The sequence below is a fragment of the Halteromyces radiatus genome (assembly GCF_025201355.1).
Source record: "Halteromyces radiatus strain CBS 162.75 chromosome Unknown BX664scaffold_9, whole genome shotgun sequence".
NCBI lineage: Eukaryota > Fungi > Mucoromycota > Mucoromycetes > Mucorales > Cunninghamellaceae > Halteromyces > Halteromyces radiatus.
In genome coordinates this window covers 348,278-363,558 of record NW_026251695.1, presented here as the reverse complement: position 1 = coordinate 363,558, position 15,281 = coordinate 348,278, and the positions used below count along the sequence as shown (strand labels likewise).

Sequence of the window (15,281 nt, the reverse complement as noted above, 5' to 3'; positions counted from 1 at the left end):
GGATTCATCAATGGAACCTTGTTGTTGTTGTTGTTGTTGTTGTTGTTGTTGTTGATCATGTGCGCCATCTACCGTGTCGATTGCTACCGTCTCGTCTACCGTTGAAAAATCCATATCAGGTTGCTGTGGCTGTATTACTATGGGCGGCTGTCCTAGTACATTCACCTTGTTTTCCACGCCGATCATATCACAAAATGCCGTTGTTTGAGGATTCAAAAATGGTAACTCTATCATAGCAAACCAATTGGATCATGAATATCAATACATATATATATATATATATATATATATATTAAATTGAAACTTACGATATTGATGCATTTCATCCCTAGTCAGTGTAAGGTTGAGTTGGTGAGGTCGAGATGTCGGCGTAAAATTGTTTGGTATCTTCAGTTCCAAGGCATCAGCATCCAGTTGCATATCCAGATACATTGCTTCTTGTTGTACAGTTCTATATATATATATATATATATATATATATGAAAAGAAATGAATCATCTATTGGACATGCTTCCATCTTCTTACCGTTGTACTTCTTCTTCGGGAGGCATGGGTATCGGTTGATATTGGACACTAAGATAAGGTTGCATAGCACGAGTAATGGCTAACCATTCAAGATCAAAAGTAAAACCATCTTCATTCTTGGCTGGGACATCAACGACCTATATATAGATGACATGTAATTAGTTATGCTCTCTCTCTATAGGGTATTTTTAATCAGTGTATACCTGTAAGAATGATCTCCGAGGTAAGCATTTATCCAAACTAAGAAATCTAGTCACTTGAGGTCTACTTGAAGAATCATTTTGTTCCATTTGTTCTGCTGCCTCCTCCATTTTTGATTGTACTGGTTGTTCCGTAGATGTGCTGGTAGTATTACCATCTTCCATGCTTTGTGGTTCTTGTGATTGTTTGTTTTCATTATTGTTGTTTCCTTCATCTTGACCTTGTACTTGTTGGAGAGTAGATGATAATCCTAGAACATCACGTACTGAGCTAGAATAAGATTGATATTTCCACTTGTCATGATCTACCAAGGCAGCATATTTGACATGTAAATGAGCAGCAAACCAATAATCCGGTTTCAAATGTGTCAAAAGTTCTTCATTTGGCTTGCTTCCTAAAGTGTTCGACCGTACCTAAGAAAAAAAAAAAAAAGAAGGATATGAGTATGTCTTATAGAAAGCATAATACAAATTACCTCTTGATAAAAGAATTTTTTGACCTGTAATAAGGAAGCCAAATCACCATATCGTTCCACTCCTCTTGGCCAATCGTGAGACAAAAAGATATCCATAGGTTGTCGAATTTGAAGTAATTTTTTAACATCATATTCACGATAATGGTAAACTGAACGAAGATCCGATGGTGAGTAAGGTGAATGTTCATAATGACCTATCATTCAAAGAAAGTAAAAAAAAAAAAAAAAAAAAGGTAAGTATTTCAACCAGTGTCTCCTGTTCTTTTTGCCTAGTGAAGACTTATTTTTTTTAATACCTGTATAGTAATCTCTCCCACCAAAAATACCAGATAGACCACCTATACGAATACCATTGTATTGAATGACACCAGCGTTCCCCAGATAATAGATATTGTCACAGACCCAGCCACCATGATATAGTTCCCAGAGATAGTTACTTGCTTCATGATTACCTCCAATAAATATAGTAGGATAAGGTGCCTTGACCAATCCAGCATAATATTTCCAAAAAGTTCCCAATTCACGATATTTTTCTGGTACGGCCATGCATAGTAAATCTGCCCTATTCCTTATAGCTTGGAAATCACCACAGATCAATACAAGATCTACTTTGATATTATCTTTTTGTTCTAGTAACTTGATTGTACCATAAATATCATCCAATTGTCCATGACAGCAGCCTTCAATAGCAATCTATATTTTTATAATAATAATAATAATAATAATAATAATAATATCTATATGAATAACGCGTATATTGATAGATCCTATTAGGAGTTACCTTCATAACGAAAAAAAAAGCGAAAAGAGAGAGAGAGAAAAAAAAAAAAAAAGAAACAACGATAAAAAAAAAAAGAGACTACACATGAATAGCAGATTTCAAACCCAACAAAATTTATTATAGACAACTACATAAACTATTCTAATGATCTAGAATGCATCCTTATTCTTGAAGACCCATTCTTTCAAAGTTTCATAGGGACGACCAAGAAGGACAGGGACAATCTTTGTAGGAGGATCAAAAGTATCAACCACAGCAATATCTAAAGCGATACCATGAGGAATGTTATTCTTGATCATTCCATTGTATTTTTCGGTAGCTGACACTTTCTTGTAAGTAATAGTACGTCCAAGAGCTTCGGTAAAGATAGCGGCACGATCAGGACCAGTAACACTATCACCAATCAAAGGATAAGCCATGTTACCATGTTTTTCAACAGGATCGGTCAATACCAAAGTGGCCACATCCGCGATATCATCAGTTGAAATCCATTCGATTTTGGCATCATTCTCGTTGCTATCATAAATGGCATTTTCTTCCTTGATCGTAGGACCATCTACCCAAAGGTGATTGATGAAGAATCGAGAAGGACGAAGAGCGACAAAGTTGCGGTTATGCTTGAGAGCCAGATGATACACTTTTTCTTCAGCCAGACGATGTGCTTCACCAATAAAAGAAGTACGCCATGGGAATTGAGTGAAACGGGAGGAAATATCCACGATTTGCTTGACACCAGCTTCATAGGCCCAACTGGCTAGTTGTTCCTTAAGAACTGGCATACGAGGAAGATCAGTAATGAGATAGAACAAACGCGTATGTCCACCAATGGTTTCCTTGAACTTTTGCAAATTATCGTAATCCCCTTGCACTATTGTCAATAGTTTGTTTTCCTTGAAGAGGTTTTTACTTTTTTCAACATCACGTACATAGATGGTAGTGGCCACTCCTTTAGCAAGTAGATTCTGTACAGCTTTTTGACCAATGTTGCCAGTAGCACCAATCACGTATACTTTTTCAGCCATTTGTAAATATAAACAGAGAAGAGAGAGAGGGAGAGATAAGAATAAATAAGAAAAAAAAAAAAGATGGAAAGGGAAGCGTGAAAAAAAATTTTAGATTCCCATGCATTTATATATTATTTCCCTCGCTGAAACAGATAGCGCTTGCGTCAAGCGAATTCCTTTTTTAGCAAACAAGGAAACTGAGCGCACGTACTATAACCGGAGGTAATTTATCCGTGCTCAATCCCAATCGCTTTTTCAGCTTTAAAAAAAAAGTGAATCAAAAACAATGATAAAATTATTATTATGGATTAATGCAAATAGATCGTGTTGATTTGTGGTTGGGTATCTATTTATTGTCACCATTGTGAAACTATCTATTTATATAATAAAACAAAATTGTATTTTGATGCCGATGTCATACTGTATTTATATCTACAGATCAAGTGAAGAGACAGTATGCTTATTTTCTTATGGATGATCAATGCCTATTCATCTAATCTCTGTTATATGACCTTGCTGGTTTTATATATGAATATGATTTTATTGAATATAATATAAAAGATACACTAGCTTATTGGTAACTAACTAACAATGAAGGTAAAAAGTCAAATAAGTGATAATCTAGAAGCAGTAGACACCTGCATATATCCATCCATCCAGTTGATCCTGTTATCTAATGAGTCCACAAAAGGAGTATATCTAAAAGTAAAGATAAATAAAAATAAAAAAGAGAGAGTTAATATATATAGAAGAGAAAGAAGAGAGCTACCAAAATAGAAGTTGTTGGTTTTGTAGTATGAATCTTTAAGAGTAAACTAGATAAAAATACATTAATCTGTACTCTTTATGTATACACGATACCCAAAAGAATATGTGAAAAAACGGAGAAAAAAGAAAAGAAGAAAAAAAAAAGAAGGGAAAAAAAATATAATTAGACTCAAGATTTGTAAAAGTGAAAGATCGCTTTTTCTAAGATCAATCTTGTATTTTTTTTTTCAATTTTTTTTTTCTCTTGTTAAAATCTGATCCATCCAAGCTCTTAGTATGAGCAATTCATGAATGATAGTAGTTGATTTATTGTACAATAACTGGAGGATAATGATGGCGGTGTTATTATTATTATTCCATCAACGTAATTCAATCATCATCGTTCCATCACCTTTATTCAAACCATTACCATTCAAATAATCATCATTCATATGATCCATGATCAGCTTATAGCTCTTACGCTGCTAGTGTAATCAGTCATTTCATTCTTTTTTTTTATTTCAACCCTTCTCAATTCCTTTTATGGTTTCTTATCATCGTTTCATTTTTTTTTTTTTTTTACTCAAACAAGAAATACGTTTATTATCATGATGATGAGCTACATACCAAAGAACAAAGCATCTTTGGTATTAAATAATAGATCATCTTTGATTTATATATAGCTAAGCGCCATTATTGGTAGGCAGTACTAAGGTGCGACTTACATCTGCGAGTCTGGGACCAGAACGTTTTGGATGCAATGGGTGACCTTTTCGTATAGTGCTTCGTGAGTCAGATCTGAAGTCTGAGCGTTTGGACCTAGAACGCCTTCGACACATTGGTCAATCTTTTGGACTTGCGCTTCTGGACTCTGACCTGATGGTTCACCTGGTCGAGGTGAAGAACTGGGAGATGGAGTTGAGCCAGAAGGTGAAGGACTAGTGGGTGTGGGACTGGTTTGACCGTAAACACTGTCCACTAAGGTGAAGGAAATCAAAGACAGACACAAAAAGGTATAGTAATGCATTATTTGGATTGATATAAAGAAAAAAATCGATAATAAAGAAAAAAGAAGATTGATTTTTTTTCACCTTCTTTTTTTTTTTTTTTTTTTTTTTTTTTTTTTTTTCCTTGGCACTTATATACTCGTTTGTTCCCTGTGATGATCCTCTCCTGTCCTTAAGAATAAATTTTCGTTTCATTTTTTTTCTCCTTCCTTCACTATCTTGCTCTAAGGAGTTAACTGCATACCACCCACGATTGTGGATAATGCAAGGGATTTACGACATCATCACTGCACATGACCAAAATGAGGAGTTGGATAGTGCAGTACTCACCTATGATCGTCATTGGAATGATGCTGAAAACAGGAAAATCTTTCTGCATCCTTACAAACCGGTAAAGACAAGATAGTAAATTCAGCGTATTATCATTTCCATCTCTTGTTAAACACAAGCTCTAAAAAAAAAAAGAGAGAGAAAGAACAACTGACAGAAGGTCAGCTCCACTTTTTTTTTTTTCGTCTGCAAGATCTCTTTGTGGATTCTTTTATTTTATTTTATTTTTTTTTTTTTGTCGAGGCCGAGAGACAGATCGATCAAACCCTCAACGAGTGAAAAGCTTTGAATTTTTTTACCATATATATATATATATATATATAATAGGCGTATGAATGACTGGATGATTATTAGCGTTAAGATTAGTAACAGCGCTTCATGAACGATGATAGTTGATTCATGTATGACGCTGGAGAATGCTGTTTACTTATACTGGAATGATGATGATGATTGATACGTAGACTAATTATTGGAAATATTATTATCATTCCATTACCATTATTCAACCATCATCGTTCCGTCACCATTATTCAAATCGCCATCATAATTAAATCACCATCACAATTAAACCATCATCATTCAAACCATCATCATTCAAATCATCATCATTCAAATCATCATCATTCAAATCATCATCATTCAAATCATCATCATTCAAATCATCATCATTCAAATCATCATCATTCAAATCATCATCATTCAAATCATCATCATTCAAATCATCATCATTCAAATCATCATCATTCAAATCATCACGATTCATGCGATCCATTGTCGGGTTGTAACTTTTACGTTGTTAGTAAAACCAGTGATTCCCTTTTTTTCCAATCTCTATGTTTATCATCATACCATTCTTGGTTTTTTTTTCTTTTTCTTTTTTTTTTTTTTTTTAGTCGAACAAGGAATATGTTTATTATCATGATGATGAGCTACATAACAGAGAACAAAGACGCATTTTGATATTAAACAGTAGACTATTGTTGATTTATCATATAACTAAGCACCACTATTGGCTTTGGCAGTATGCAACTTAAAACGGACCGCAGGAGCCCAGGACGTCGTCGATACAATGGATAATCTTTTCAGACTCTGCTTCTGAAACCTGGCTTGAAAGCTGAGCGTTTGGGAAGCATTTGACAATCTTCTGATACTCTGTTTGCGAAGTCTGGCCTGATGGACCAGGAGCCGGAGCTGACCCGCTAGGTGAACCAGTGGGGTTTGGAGGGGGAGCACCATAAACACTATTCGTCAAGGTGAAAGAAATCAAAGACAGACATAAAAAAGTATAGTAATGCATTATTTGATATGTATAGAAAAAAATCAATAAGGAAAAAGTATTTTTTTTTTTTTTTTCGTTGTTACCATTTATATATTCGTTTATTTCCTGTGATGATCCTCTCCTGTCTTTAAGAACAAGCTTTTGTATCATTTTTTTTTCTCCTTCCTTTATTATTTTGCTCTAAGGAGTTAACTGCATATCATCCATGATTGTGGATAATACAAAAGATCTACCACATCACATCATCGCTACACACGACTAAAAGGAGGACTGTGATGATCATCATTGGGACCATATAGAGAGAGCAGGAAAATCTTTCTGTCTTCTTACAATCAGGTAAAGACAAGTTTCCAAATGCATTAGATACTTTATCTTGCCCATCACCTGTCAAAGACAAGCGCCAAGGAGTATTTTTTTTTTCTTTAGGAACCACCCGCATTGATTTGAAAGGATGTGGATGGAATAATATGGGAGGTAGTCCACAATACTACCACTTTACCTGCAAATACCGTTCTTTTATTTCTTAATCCGTAAATAGATAATGATGTGGGCTCACTATTGTCATTTCTTTGTAGGCCAGACATGTTCTTTAACGAACTACATGATTGCGAAAAAAGAAAAGGAAATGATTGGATGATTATCTTTTTTTTCCTTTCAAAGCAGCTATGAATAATTTCTCATGCCAGTTCACTTCAGTTATTTTTCTTTTGTGAAGAACATAGGGATCTGACATAGATGAAAAAGGTATGATCTAAAAGAATGATATGGAGGGGTAAATCGAGTTTATTTCTTTGAATCATCCAGGTTTTATAGATTGGGAGAAAAGAAAGGTGGGAAAACATCCAGTAACGATAATCACAATAACTCAAATCGGGTTGCTTTAACTGCGGCGATATCAGATGCTTTAGCTGCGGCGATGATGGCAACATATGAAGCATGATTTTTTTTTTTTTTGAAAAAAACAGAGAGAGTTATCCCACCTTTACGGCGCTTTTATTTTCCGGTTTTTCCGCCACCTGAATTGTTATTTTTTTTTCTTTTTCTTTTTCCTTTTCTTTCCTTCCTATTTTATTCAAATCAACATGGCAACTTTGGTGGCTTCAAACACTTGCGCTTCTTTAGAGTGCAGCAATTTTGCCAAACTTCAATGTCCAACATGTGTCAAACAAAATATTGCAGAAGGATCTTTTTTCTGTTCTCAAGATTGCTTTAAAAAGACTTGGGTATGATATTTTTTTATTTTATAAAATAGTATATAGATTCTAATTGACTTTTCTTTTTTTTTTTTCTTTAGGGCGTTCATAAATCAAAACATGCTTCCACAAAGAGTAAGTAAAAAAAAGTTACAGTAATAGTTTATATATATATATATTGTTTTATGATCTGATATCATTTTTTTCTTTTAGAATTATATGATCCTTTCCCAACATTTAGTTATACTGGTCCTCTTCGAGCTGTATATCCTTTGTCTGCTCGTAGAGTTGTGCCTGACTCTATTCAAAAACCTGACTATCATATTACTGGTATACCCAAATCCGAATTTAAGTCTCGTGGTGCTGCTATTCAAGTCTGTAACGAAGAAGAAATCAAAGCTATGCGTGAAGCTTGTCGAGTAAGATATTCATCTATTTATCTATACTTATATATATTTTGATTCAACCACTTATTCTTGAATTTTTTTTTTTCTAATAGATCACTCGTGAAGTCCTGGAAATTGCTGCCAAAGCCGTCCGTGTTGGCATTACTACTGATGAAATTGGTAAAGAAAGAAGGGAACTGAGACTTGGATGATACCTGGTATGAAAAGACATATGTGAACTTACCATTTTTTTTTAAAAAAAAATTGTAGATCGTATTGTGCATGAAGCCACTATTGAACGGGGTGCTTATCCTTCTCCATTGAACTACAATTATTTCCCAAAATCATGTTGCACGTAGGTTTCAATCGACTATTTTTTTTTTTTTGTTACTTACTCAATTTGTTTTTATTCACTGGATTGACTATCTAGTTCAATAAACGAAGGTAAGCATATAAATATTACTGAGAACAACAACAATAACAACGGACAGATGAATAACAAATGCTTTTTGTTTTTTTTCTAGTTATTTGTCATGGTATACCAGATCAACGACCTTTAGAAGATGGTGATATCTTGAACATTGATGTTAGTTGTTTCTACAAAGGATTCCATGGTGACAGTAATGGAACATACTTGGTGGGCAATGTGGATGATGTTGGCAAGAAATTAGTACAAACCACCAAAGAATGTTTGGAAATGGCTATTGCTGCTGGTAAAGACATTGATATATATATAATTAAGTGTGTGTGTTGTATGACAAGGTTGTTGTCATTGATTCTAACATCAATATCTTTCTCTCTCTTTTTATATATATATATATATATTTAGTGAAACCTGGTGCCCGGTATCGCGATTTTGGTAAAATTATTGAAGATCATGCAACAAAGAACGGATTTTCTGTGGTACGAGCTTTCTGTGGTCATGGCATTAATCAATTATTCCATTGTGCTCCTAATGTTCATCATTATGCAAGTAAGTTTTTCTAAAACTTGGATCGTACTTGTTATACTTAACTTTTTTTTTTTCATTGTTAGATAACAAGGCTATTGGTATCGTTAGACCTGGTCATATTTTTACCATTGAGCCTATGATTTGTGAAGGTGTATATCAAGAACGTCTCTGGCCTGATAATTGGACAGCAGCCACCAAAGATGGTAAACGATCAGCTCAATTCGAACATACTTTATTGGTAACTGAAACTGGTGTGGAAATTCTTACTTGATCCTTTAGTTGTTAGTTTGATTTGGAGTTTTTTTTTATCATCATCGTCGTTTATTTATGGTTATGCACAGAAGAAAAAGGGACTTTCTATTGACATTCTAGTTATCTTTTTTTTTTCTTTTTGGACAATAAACTCAATTGTGTATGGATTCACAGCATCAATTCAAAAAAAGAGATACCATTTTTCCATTGATCTTATGTATTCTTTAAGGATGATCTTTATTATAAAAACATCAAATTCATTGGACAAACAAAACATGCTTTTTATTTTTTGTATAATAGAGAAATGTACATATATTCTATAAATATTGTAAAGAGAGGGAAATAATGCGTTGTTTTAAAAAAAGACTATGTACTAAATAGAATGAGATCCTTAAAAAAGTGATTAAATTTAATCGACTTCTTCAATGGAAGGACCATCAGTTTCATCAGTGCTGGAAGGAGGAGCACCAGGCATACCACCAGTAGGCATACCACCAGCAGCAGCACCCTAAATTCATCACAAAAAAAAAAATAATAATAATCAGTATCTACGTTTATTTTTTGTTCTTTTCTTGCAATCATCAGATAATACTTACGCCATTTTGTTGGTAGAACTTCATCATGATAGGGTTGACGATTTCTTCCAATTCCTTTTGCTTGGATTCATATTCTTCCTTGGAGGCTTCTTGAGAGTTATCGAGCCATTGGATAGCTTCATCGGCAGCAGCAGAGATCTTGGACTTATCTTCTTCAGGGAGGGCACCACCAACCTTTTCATCTTGAAGAGTGTTACGGAGGTTGTAAGCATAAGATTCAAGACCGTTCTTGGCTTGGATACGAGCAGCAGCTTCTTCATCTTCAGCCTTGTACTTTTCGGCATCGTTGACCATACGTTCGATATCTTCCTTGGAGAGACGACCCTTATCGTTGGTGATGGTAATCTTGTTGGACTTACCGGTGGTCTTATCCAAAGCACTGACGTTCAAAATACCGTTGGCATCGACATCGAAGGTAACTTCAATTTGGGGAACACCACGAGGAGCAGGAGGAATACCAGACAATTCGAACTTACCGAGGATGTTGTTATCCTTGGTACGAGCACGTTCACCTTCGAACACTTGAATCAACACACCGGGTTGGTTATCAGCATAAGTGGAGAAGACTTCAGACTTCTTGGTGGGAACAGTAGTGTTACGCTTGATCAAGGCAGTCATCACACCACCAGCGGTTTCAATACCCAAGGAGAGAGGAGCAACATCCAACAACAACAAAGAGTCAGTCTTTTCAGAGGTATCACCAGACAAGATAGCAGCTTGAACAGCAGCACCATAGGCAACAGCTTCATCAGGATTGATGGATCGGTTAGGTTCCTTACCATTGAAGAAGTCAGAAACCATCTTTTGGATCTTGGGGATACGAGTACTATTCAAATGAAATAATAATAATAAAAAAAAAAGGTCAATATAGATTCATTTGGAAAAAACTCTCTCTCTTCTTTCTTTTTTTTTTTTAAAAAAATAGAGATACTTACGAACCACCAACCATAACAACTTCGTGGACAGATCCCTTATCAATCTTGGAGTCACGCAAGACCTTTTCAACGGGTTCCATAGTAGAACGGAAGAGATCTTGGTTGAGTTCTTCGAAACGGGCACGAGTCAAAGAGGTGTAGTAATCAATACCTTCGAACAAGGAATCGATTTCAATAGAGGTTTGAGCAGAAGAAGACAAAGTACGCTTGGCACGTTCACAAGCAGTACGGAGACGACGGACAGCACGAGCGTTACCAGTAATATCCTTCTTGAACTTGCGCTTGAATTCTTGAATAAAGTGAGAGACCAAACGGTTATCGAAATCTTCACCACCCAAGTGAGTATCACCAGCAGTAGCCTTGACTTCAAAGATACCATCTTCAATGGTCAAAAGGGAGACATCAAAGGTACCACCACCCAAATCGAAGATAAGGACGTTACGTTCACCATCATCCTTCTTGTCCAAACCGTAAGCAATGGCAGCAGCAGTAGGTTCGTTGATGATACGTTGAACGTTCAAACCAGCAATCAAACCAGCATCCTTGGTAGCTTGACGTTGAGAATCGTTGAAGTAAGCAGGAACAGTGATGACAGCATCCTTGACAGCGGCACCCAAGTAAGCTTCAGCAATTTCACGCATCTATAATAAAGGAACATATGTTAATAACACTTGATATTTTTTAACTTTTTTTTTAATAATACCTTGATCAAGATCATGGAAGAGATTTCTTCAGGAGTGAAGGTCTTGGTTTCACCCTTGAATTCAACTTGAATGATAGGCTTGGAATCCTTTTCAATGACCTTGAAAGACCAGTGCTTCATATCAGATTGAACTTCAGCATCGTTGAAGCGACGACCGATCAAACTAAAGAAAAGAAAAGAAAAGAATGGAAAGATGAGTTTGAATTTCCAACCAAAAAAAAAAATAATAACCAAAATCATTTTAAAAAAAAAGTCACTTACCGCTTGGCATCAAAAACGGTACCAGCAGTGTTCAAAGCAGCTTGATTCTTAGCAGCATCACCAATCAAACGTTCGGTATCGGTGAAAGCAACGTAAGAGGGAGTGGTACGGTTACCTTGATCGTTGGCAATGATTTCCACACGGTCGTTTTGCCAGACACCAACACAAGAGTAACTAAGAAAAAAAAAAGAGGATAGGTTAGTATCTTATATTTTTATTCTTTAGAAATAAATAACTTACGTAGTACCCAAATCAATACCAACTAATCAAAAGGAAAAAGCAAAAAAAAAAAAAGAAGTTAATACGCGTCACTATTTGTTTGTTTGTTGTGTTTCTATGTTTCCCCTGATCTTTTTCCTCCTTTTTTGGTTACCACTTTGAGTAAAGTAGTAATAGGTGATATTATCTCTAAACACACAAGTACACCTTTTTCTTTTTTAAGGAAAGATCATTTCAAAGGATGAAATCGAATACTTACTAGCTTTAGACATAATAAAAAATGTGTTTCTTTATAAAAATAAAAAAAGATAAAGAAAAAAAAAGAAAAGAAGAGAAAAAAGAAATAAAAACAACTGTTATACAGTTCAGGGACCCGAATAAAAAAAAAAAGTTAGTTTCGTGGCTTATTTCACCCCGATGACATTTGATTGGTTGAAGGGCGTCATTTCATGGAAAGTGGCAGAATGAGGTGGAAGCTTTTTTTTTTCTTAAAAGGTACAGTTCCTTTTTTTTTTTTTCCCTCTCATATTTCAGACTCCACCCATTTATGCAAAGGCAAGCCAATTGAATCATGGTATTGAATTTGGCAAGATAGATGATGGAAAAGACAACCTATTATTTATTATTTATTGATGATTATGCAAAACGGTTAAAACACAATAATAAAAAAAAAGGTAATCATAATTATATAGATATCAATAGTTTATGGGGTTAGTCAGTAAAGTAATCCATGAAATATAATTTACAGTTGGATAGAAAGCATACATATGGCATAGAATATTTGTTTTTTTTTTTCTGATAGATCAATAAAATTATATAAATATAATATATATGTGTGTGTCAATATGTGATTCTTGAATGTAAAGTAAACGTAAAAAAAAAAAAGAAGAATACCTTTTTTCTTCTTTTTATCAATCGGTCAGTAGAAAAATAAAGGAGTGAAGGAGATAATCTGCGATCTACGCACAAGTATGTAAAAAAAAAAAAAAAAAAAAAAGGGAGCACACAAATGTGGAGATTATTTCAATAAAGGACAACTTGGTCGTTTGTGACCATACTTTCCACACCAGGCGCTATATAGGTTTTTATTTTATTTTTATTTTTAAGAAAAAGAAAAAATAATTGGGATACATGAGTTAAAAAGAAAAGGGGATCATGTCAGGAGTTTGTATTACCATTGACCTCCAGAAAGATTGACAGGTTTAACCACATAAGTCATATTGCTATACATTGTTAATAATCAATAACGTTGATACGAAAGATGGATGATATAGGTGGCAATATTGATGACGAAAAAAAAAGAGAAATCAAACAAAATAAGATAGCAAGTAAAAAAGAAAAAAAGTAAAACAAGAAAAAAAAAAGGCTGAATATGTCAGGTTATATATATATATATAGTATTTCTCTATGAAATGGGTGTACATTTGAGAAAATTGGGAATATTTACTTTTGATCTGCATATAGAAGGAAAAAAAAAAGAGAGAGAGAAAAACATACGGACTCGGGTAAAGGAAAGGTATCTTTTCTTACCTTTCAACGTAGTCATCATTCATTCAACTAAAAAAGGACATTATGGCTAATCTTTATGGTTTATAAAAGTCATCTTCCCTCCCTTTGACAAAAAAAAAGGAGTTCAAGTCAGGGGAACCAAGCTATACAAAAAAAAAAAAAGGGTCTGGCCTAGAATGGTCATCATCATCCCTTCATTTGCATTAAAACAGCCCAATGTACGCGCGTGGGAAGTAAATCATTCATATATACATGTGCCAGCAGAAAATAGAGTAATGATGGTGGCAAAATATGAAAATAAGGGAAAAAAGTTATCACTTGAGATTGATAGGTTTTTTTTAAAAGAGGAAATAAAAGTAGACTCTTTGAATCATGGGATGAGGATGCCATCAAATACCCTCTCGGATATTTTCCCTTGCATTGATATCACGATATCAATCTCAAGAACCCTTGTTATATACCGACAGAAGAAAAAAAGAAAAGCCATAAGCTTATCAATATATACATATATAAAGTGATAATAGATTGACATATATATATATATATATTTAATTATTTATTTCTGTTGATAAATATTTTGCACGGGAATATAATATGTAAACTAATTTTTTTTTTTTTTACTATGTCATACAATTACTATACGATGAACAAAAAGAAGAAAAAAAAAGGGGGGGATGTAGATAACATGGTATAAAGATAGGGTGCGTGGGAACTGAAGGAGAGGGGGGAAATGAAGGAAGGATACAATGATGGTAATAACAAAATAACCAATAATAATAATCAAACATAAAGGGAAGAGGCACGAGGAGGAGGTACCAATCTCTGTCTTTGTCTTGAAGAAGGTTCCAACTGATCTTGAGTTCGTTTTTGTCCAATGGTTACGAGTGGATCTAGATTATTGGTGACTTGTCGACCTGCCAAAAAAGATACTATGCATTGAAGTCGGGTCAAACAATCCTTTTTGTTGTCATCATCATCATCATCATTATGATCAGTACAAACCACTTGCCATTGTCGTAATCGTTCAAAGGGAGGGTCATCTAACTTAGAAACAAGTGTTTGCCCAGTTGTGTCAAATAATTCAATCATATCCGTCACATTTGATTTACCCAAAAAACGATGATCCACAAGCACTTGATAATAATAAGATGCATCGTGACAATACTGCCGAAAAGTAATAGGGATATGATTGTCAGATTGTAACACGGTCAGGTTGGCTGCAAATACCGTCAAATGATATACCAAGTCTTGTAATACAGCATGAGTTGTTTCCACTTGAATTTGATCTACCGAGTGTGCAAATTGATCAAAGATAAATAAGTAACCAAGCCAGCTCAGTGGAAGTTGTATCAGTCGAAGTGTTTGAATCCCATAATGTCGAGTTATTTGTGGTACTAGCTGCTGAATAAACTTGTCTGTCAACCTACTGTCTTTGGCAGGAAATAATACATGTTGATGCCATACGCGAGGATTATTATATATGAGTCCATGTAATTGTCGACACGATTGTCCTAATTGTTGTAGTTCCTGCAAATTCAAGTAATAGATGATTTTAAATAATACTGATTCTTGTAGTTTCAATAACGAGGACATTGGTATAAGAAACAAGAACTGGAAAAAAAAAAAGAAGAAAAAAAGGGGAAAAAAACCCAAAAACCAATCCAAAAAAAAAAAGCTTTGGGTGAGAAAAAAAAATCAGGAGGAAATGAGTAAAAAAAGAGAAACGAAAAGAAATGATTTACTATCCAACCAAAAATAAACAATTTGGCAATAGGCATCATCTATCCTTTGGTTTGAAATTCCGCCTCTTGCACAACTATGAAAAATTATTAAACAAACAAACAAATAGTCTCTGTCAAATAAGATGATGGTATTAGTTCCCATTCAAAAAAAAAAGGAATGATACAAAATTAGAAAAGTAATACC

At 34.5% G+C, this 15,281-nt stretch overlaps 7 protein-coding genes across 7 annotated transcripts; 1 reads left to right on the top strand and 6 right to left on the bottom strand.

Moving 5' to 3' along the window:
* Nucleotides 1–258: 258 nt before the first annotated feature.
* Nucleotides 259–1,894, bottom strand: BX664DRAFT_269232 (Metallo-dependent phosphatase-like protein; the record flags this gene model as incomplete). Its single annotated transcript, XM_051541042.1, has 6 exons — nucleotides 259–451; nucleotides 526–662; nucleotides 729–820; nucleotides 881–1,139; nucleotides 1,226–1,395; nucleotides 1,498–1,894. Coding segments are annotated over 6 exons (1,248 nt in total), but the record flags the coding sequence as incomplete, so codon positions are not given.
* A 177-nt stretch (nucleotides 1,895–2,071) lies between these two features.
* BX664DRAFT_341644 (uncharacterized protein) lies at nucleotides 2,072–3,075 on the bottom strand. Its single transcript, XM_051547036.1, has one exon. It carries the CDS (start codon nucleotides 3,002–3,004, stop codon nucleotides 2,132–2,134), a length of 873 nt encoding a protein of 290 aa, XP_051396589.1. The 5' UTR covers nucleotides 3,005–3,075; the 3' UTR covers nucleotides 2,072–2,131.
* Nucleotides 3,076–3,591: 516 nt separating this feature from the next.
* BX664DRAFT_353016 (uncharacterized protein) lies at nucleotides 3,592–5,842 on the bottom strand (the record flags this gene model as incomplete). The annotated part of the gene is made up of 3 exons (XM_051547696.1): nucleotides 3,592–3,685; nucleotides 4,459–4,711; nucleotides 5,641–5,842. 3 exons carry the CDS (start codon nucleotides 5,840–5,842, stop codon nucleotides 3,592–3,594), a joined length of 549 nt encoding a protein of 182 aa, XP_051396588.1.
* Nucleotides 5,843–5,954: 112 nt separating this feature from the next.
* BX664DRAFT_388835 (uncharacterized protein) lies at nucleotides 5,955–7,184 on the bottom strand. The gene is made up of 3 exons (XM_051549496.1): nucleotides 6,849–7,184; nucleotides 6,583–6,733; nucleotides 5,955–6,311 (listed from the first exon to the last, which is right to left on the bottom strand). Exons 1-3 carry the CDS (start codon nucleotides 6,931–6,933, stop codon nucleotides 6,101–6,103), a joined length of 447 nt encoding a protein of 148 aa, XP_051396587.1. The 5' UTR covers nucleotides 6,934–7,184; the 3' UTR covers nucleotides 5,955–6,100.
* A 112-nt stretch (nucleotides 7,185–7,296) lies between these two features.
* BX664DRAFT_341640 (peptidase M24, structural domain-containing protein) lies at nucleotides 7,297–9,322 on the top strand. The gene is made up of 9 exons (XM_051547035.1): nucleotides 7,297–7,572; nucleotides 7,644–7,677; nucleotides 7,756–7,961; nucleotides 8,042–8,108; nucleotides 8,199–8,283; nucleotides 8,359–8,372; nucleotides 8,453–8,641; nucleotides 8,758–8,901; nucleotides 8,964–9,322. Exons 1-9 carry the CDS (start codon nucleotides 7,432–7,434, stop codon nucleotides 9,149–9,151), a joined length of 1,068 nt encoding a protein of 355 aa, XP_051396586.1. The 5' UTR covers nucleotides 7,297–7,431; the 3' UTR covers nucleotides 9,152–9,322.
* A 66-nt stretch (nucleotides 9,323–9,388) lies between these two features.
* On the bottom strand, nucleotides 9,389–12,229 carry BX664DRAFT_302997 (70 kDa heat shock protein 3). The gene is made up of 7 exons (XM_051542456.1): nucleotides 12,106–12,229; nucleotides 11,868–11,889; nucleotides 11,628–11,801; nucleotides 11,367–11,529; nucleotides 10,664–11,304; nucleotides 9,729–10,554; nucleotides 9,389–9,640 (listed from the first exon to the last, which is right to left on the bottom strand). The coding sequence occupies exons 1-7, from the start codon at nucleotides 12,116–12,118 to the stop codon at nucleotides 9,542–9,544; spliced, it is 1,938 nt and encodes a 645-aa protein (XP_051396585.1). The 5' UTR covers nucleotides 12,119–12,229; the 3' UTR covers nucleotides 9,389–9,541.
* A 1,616-nt stretch (nucleotides 12,230–13,845) lies between these two features.
* BX664DRAFT_341632 (uncharacterized protein) lies at nucleotides 13,846–15,041 on the bottom strand. The gene has a single exon (XM_051547034.1). It carries the CDS (start codon nucleotides 14,946–14,948, stop codon nucleotides 14,136–14,138), a length of 813 nt encoding a protein of 270 aa, XP_051396584.1. The 5' UTR covers nucleotides 14,949–15,041; the 3' UTR covers nucleotides 13,846–14,135.
* Nucleotides 15,042–15,281: the final 240 nt, after the last annotated feature.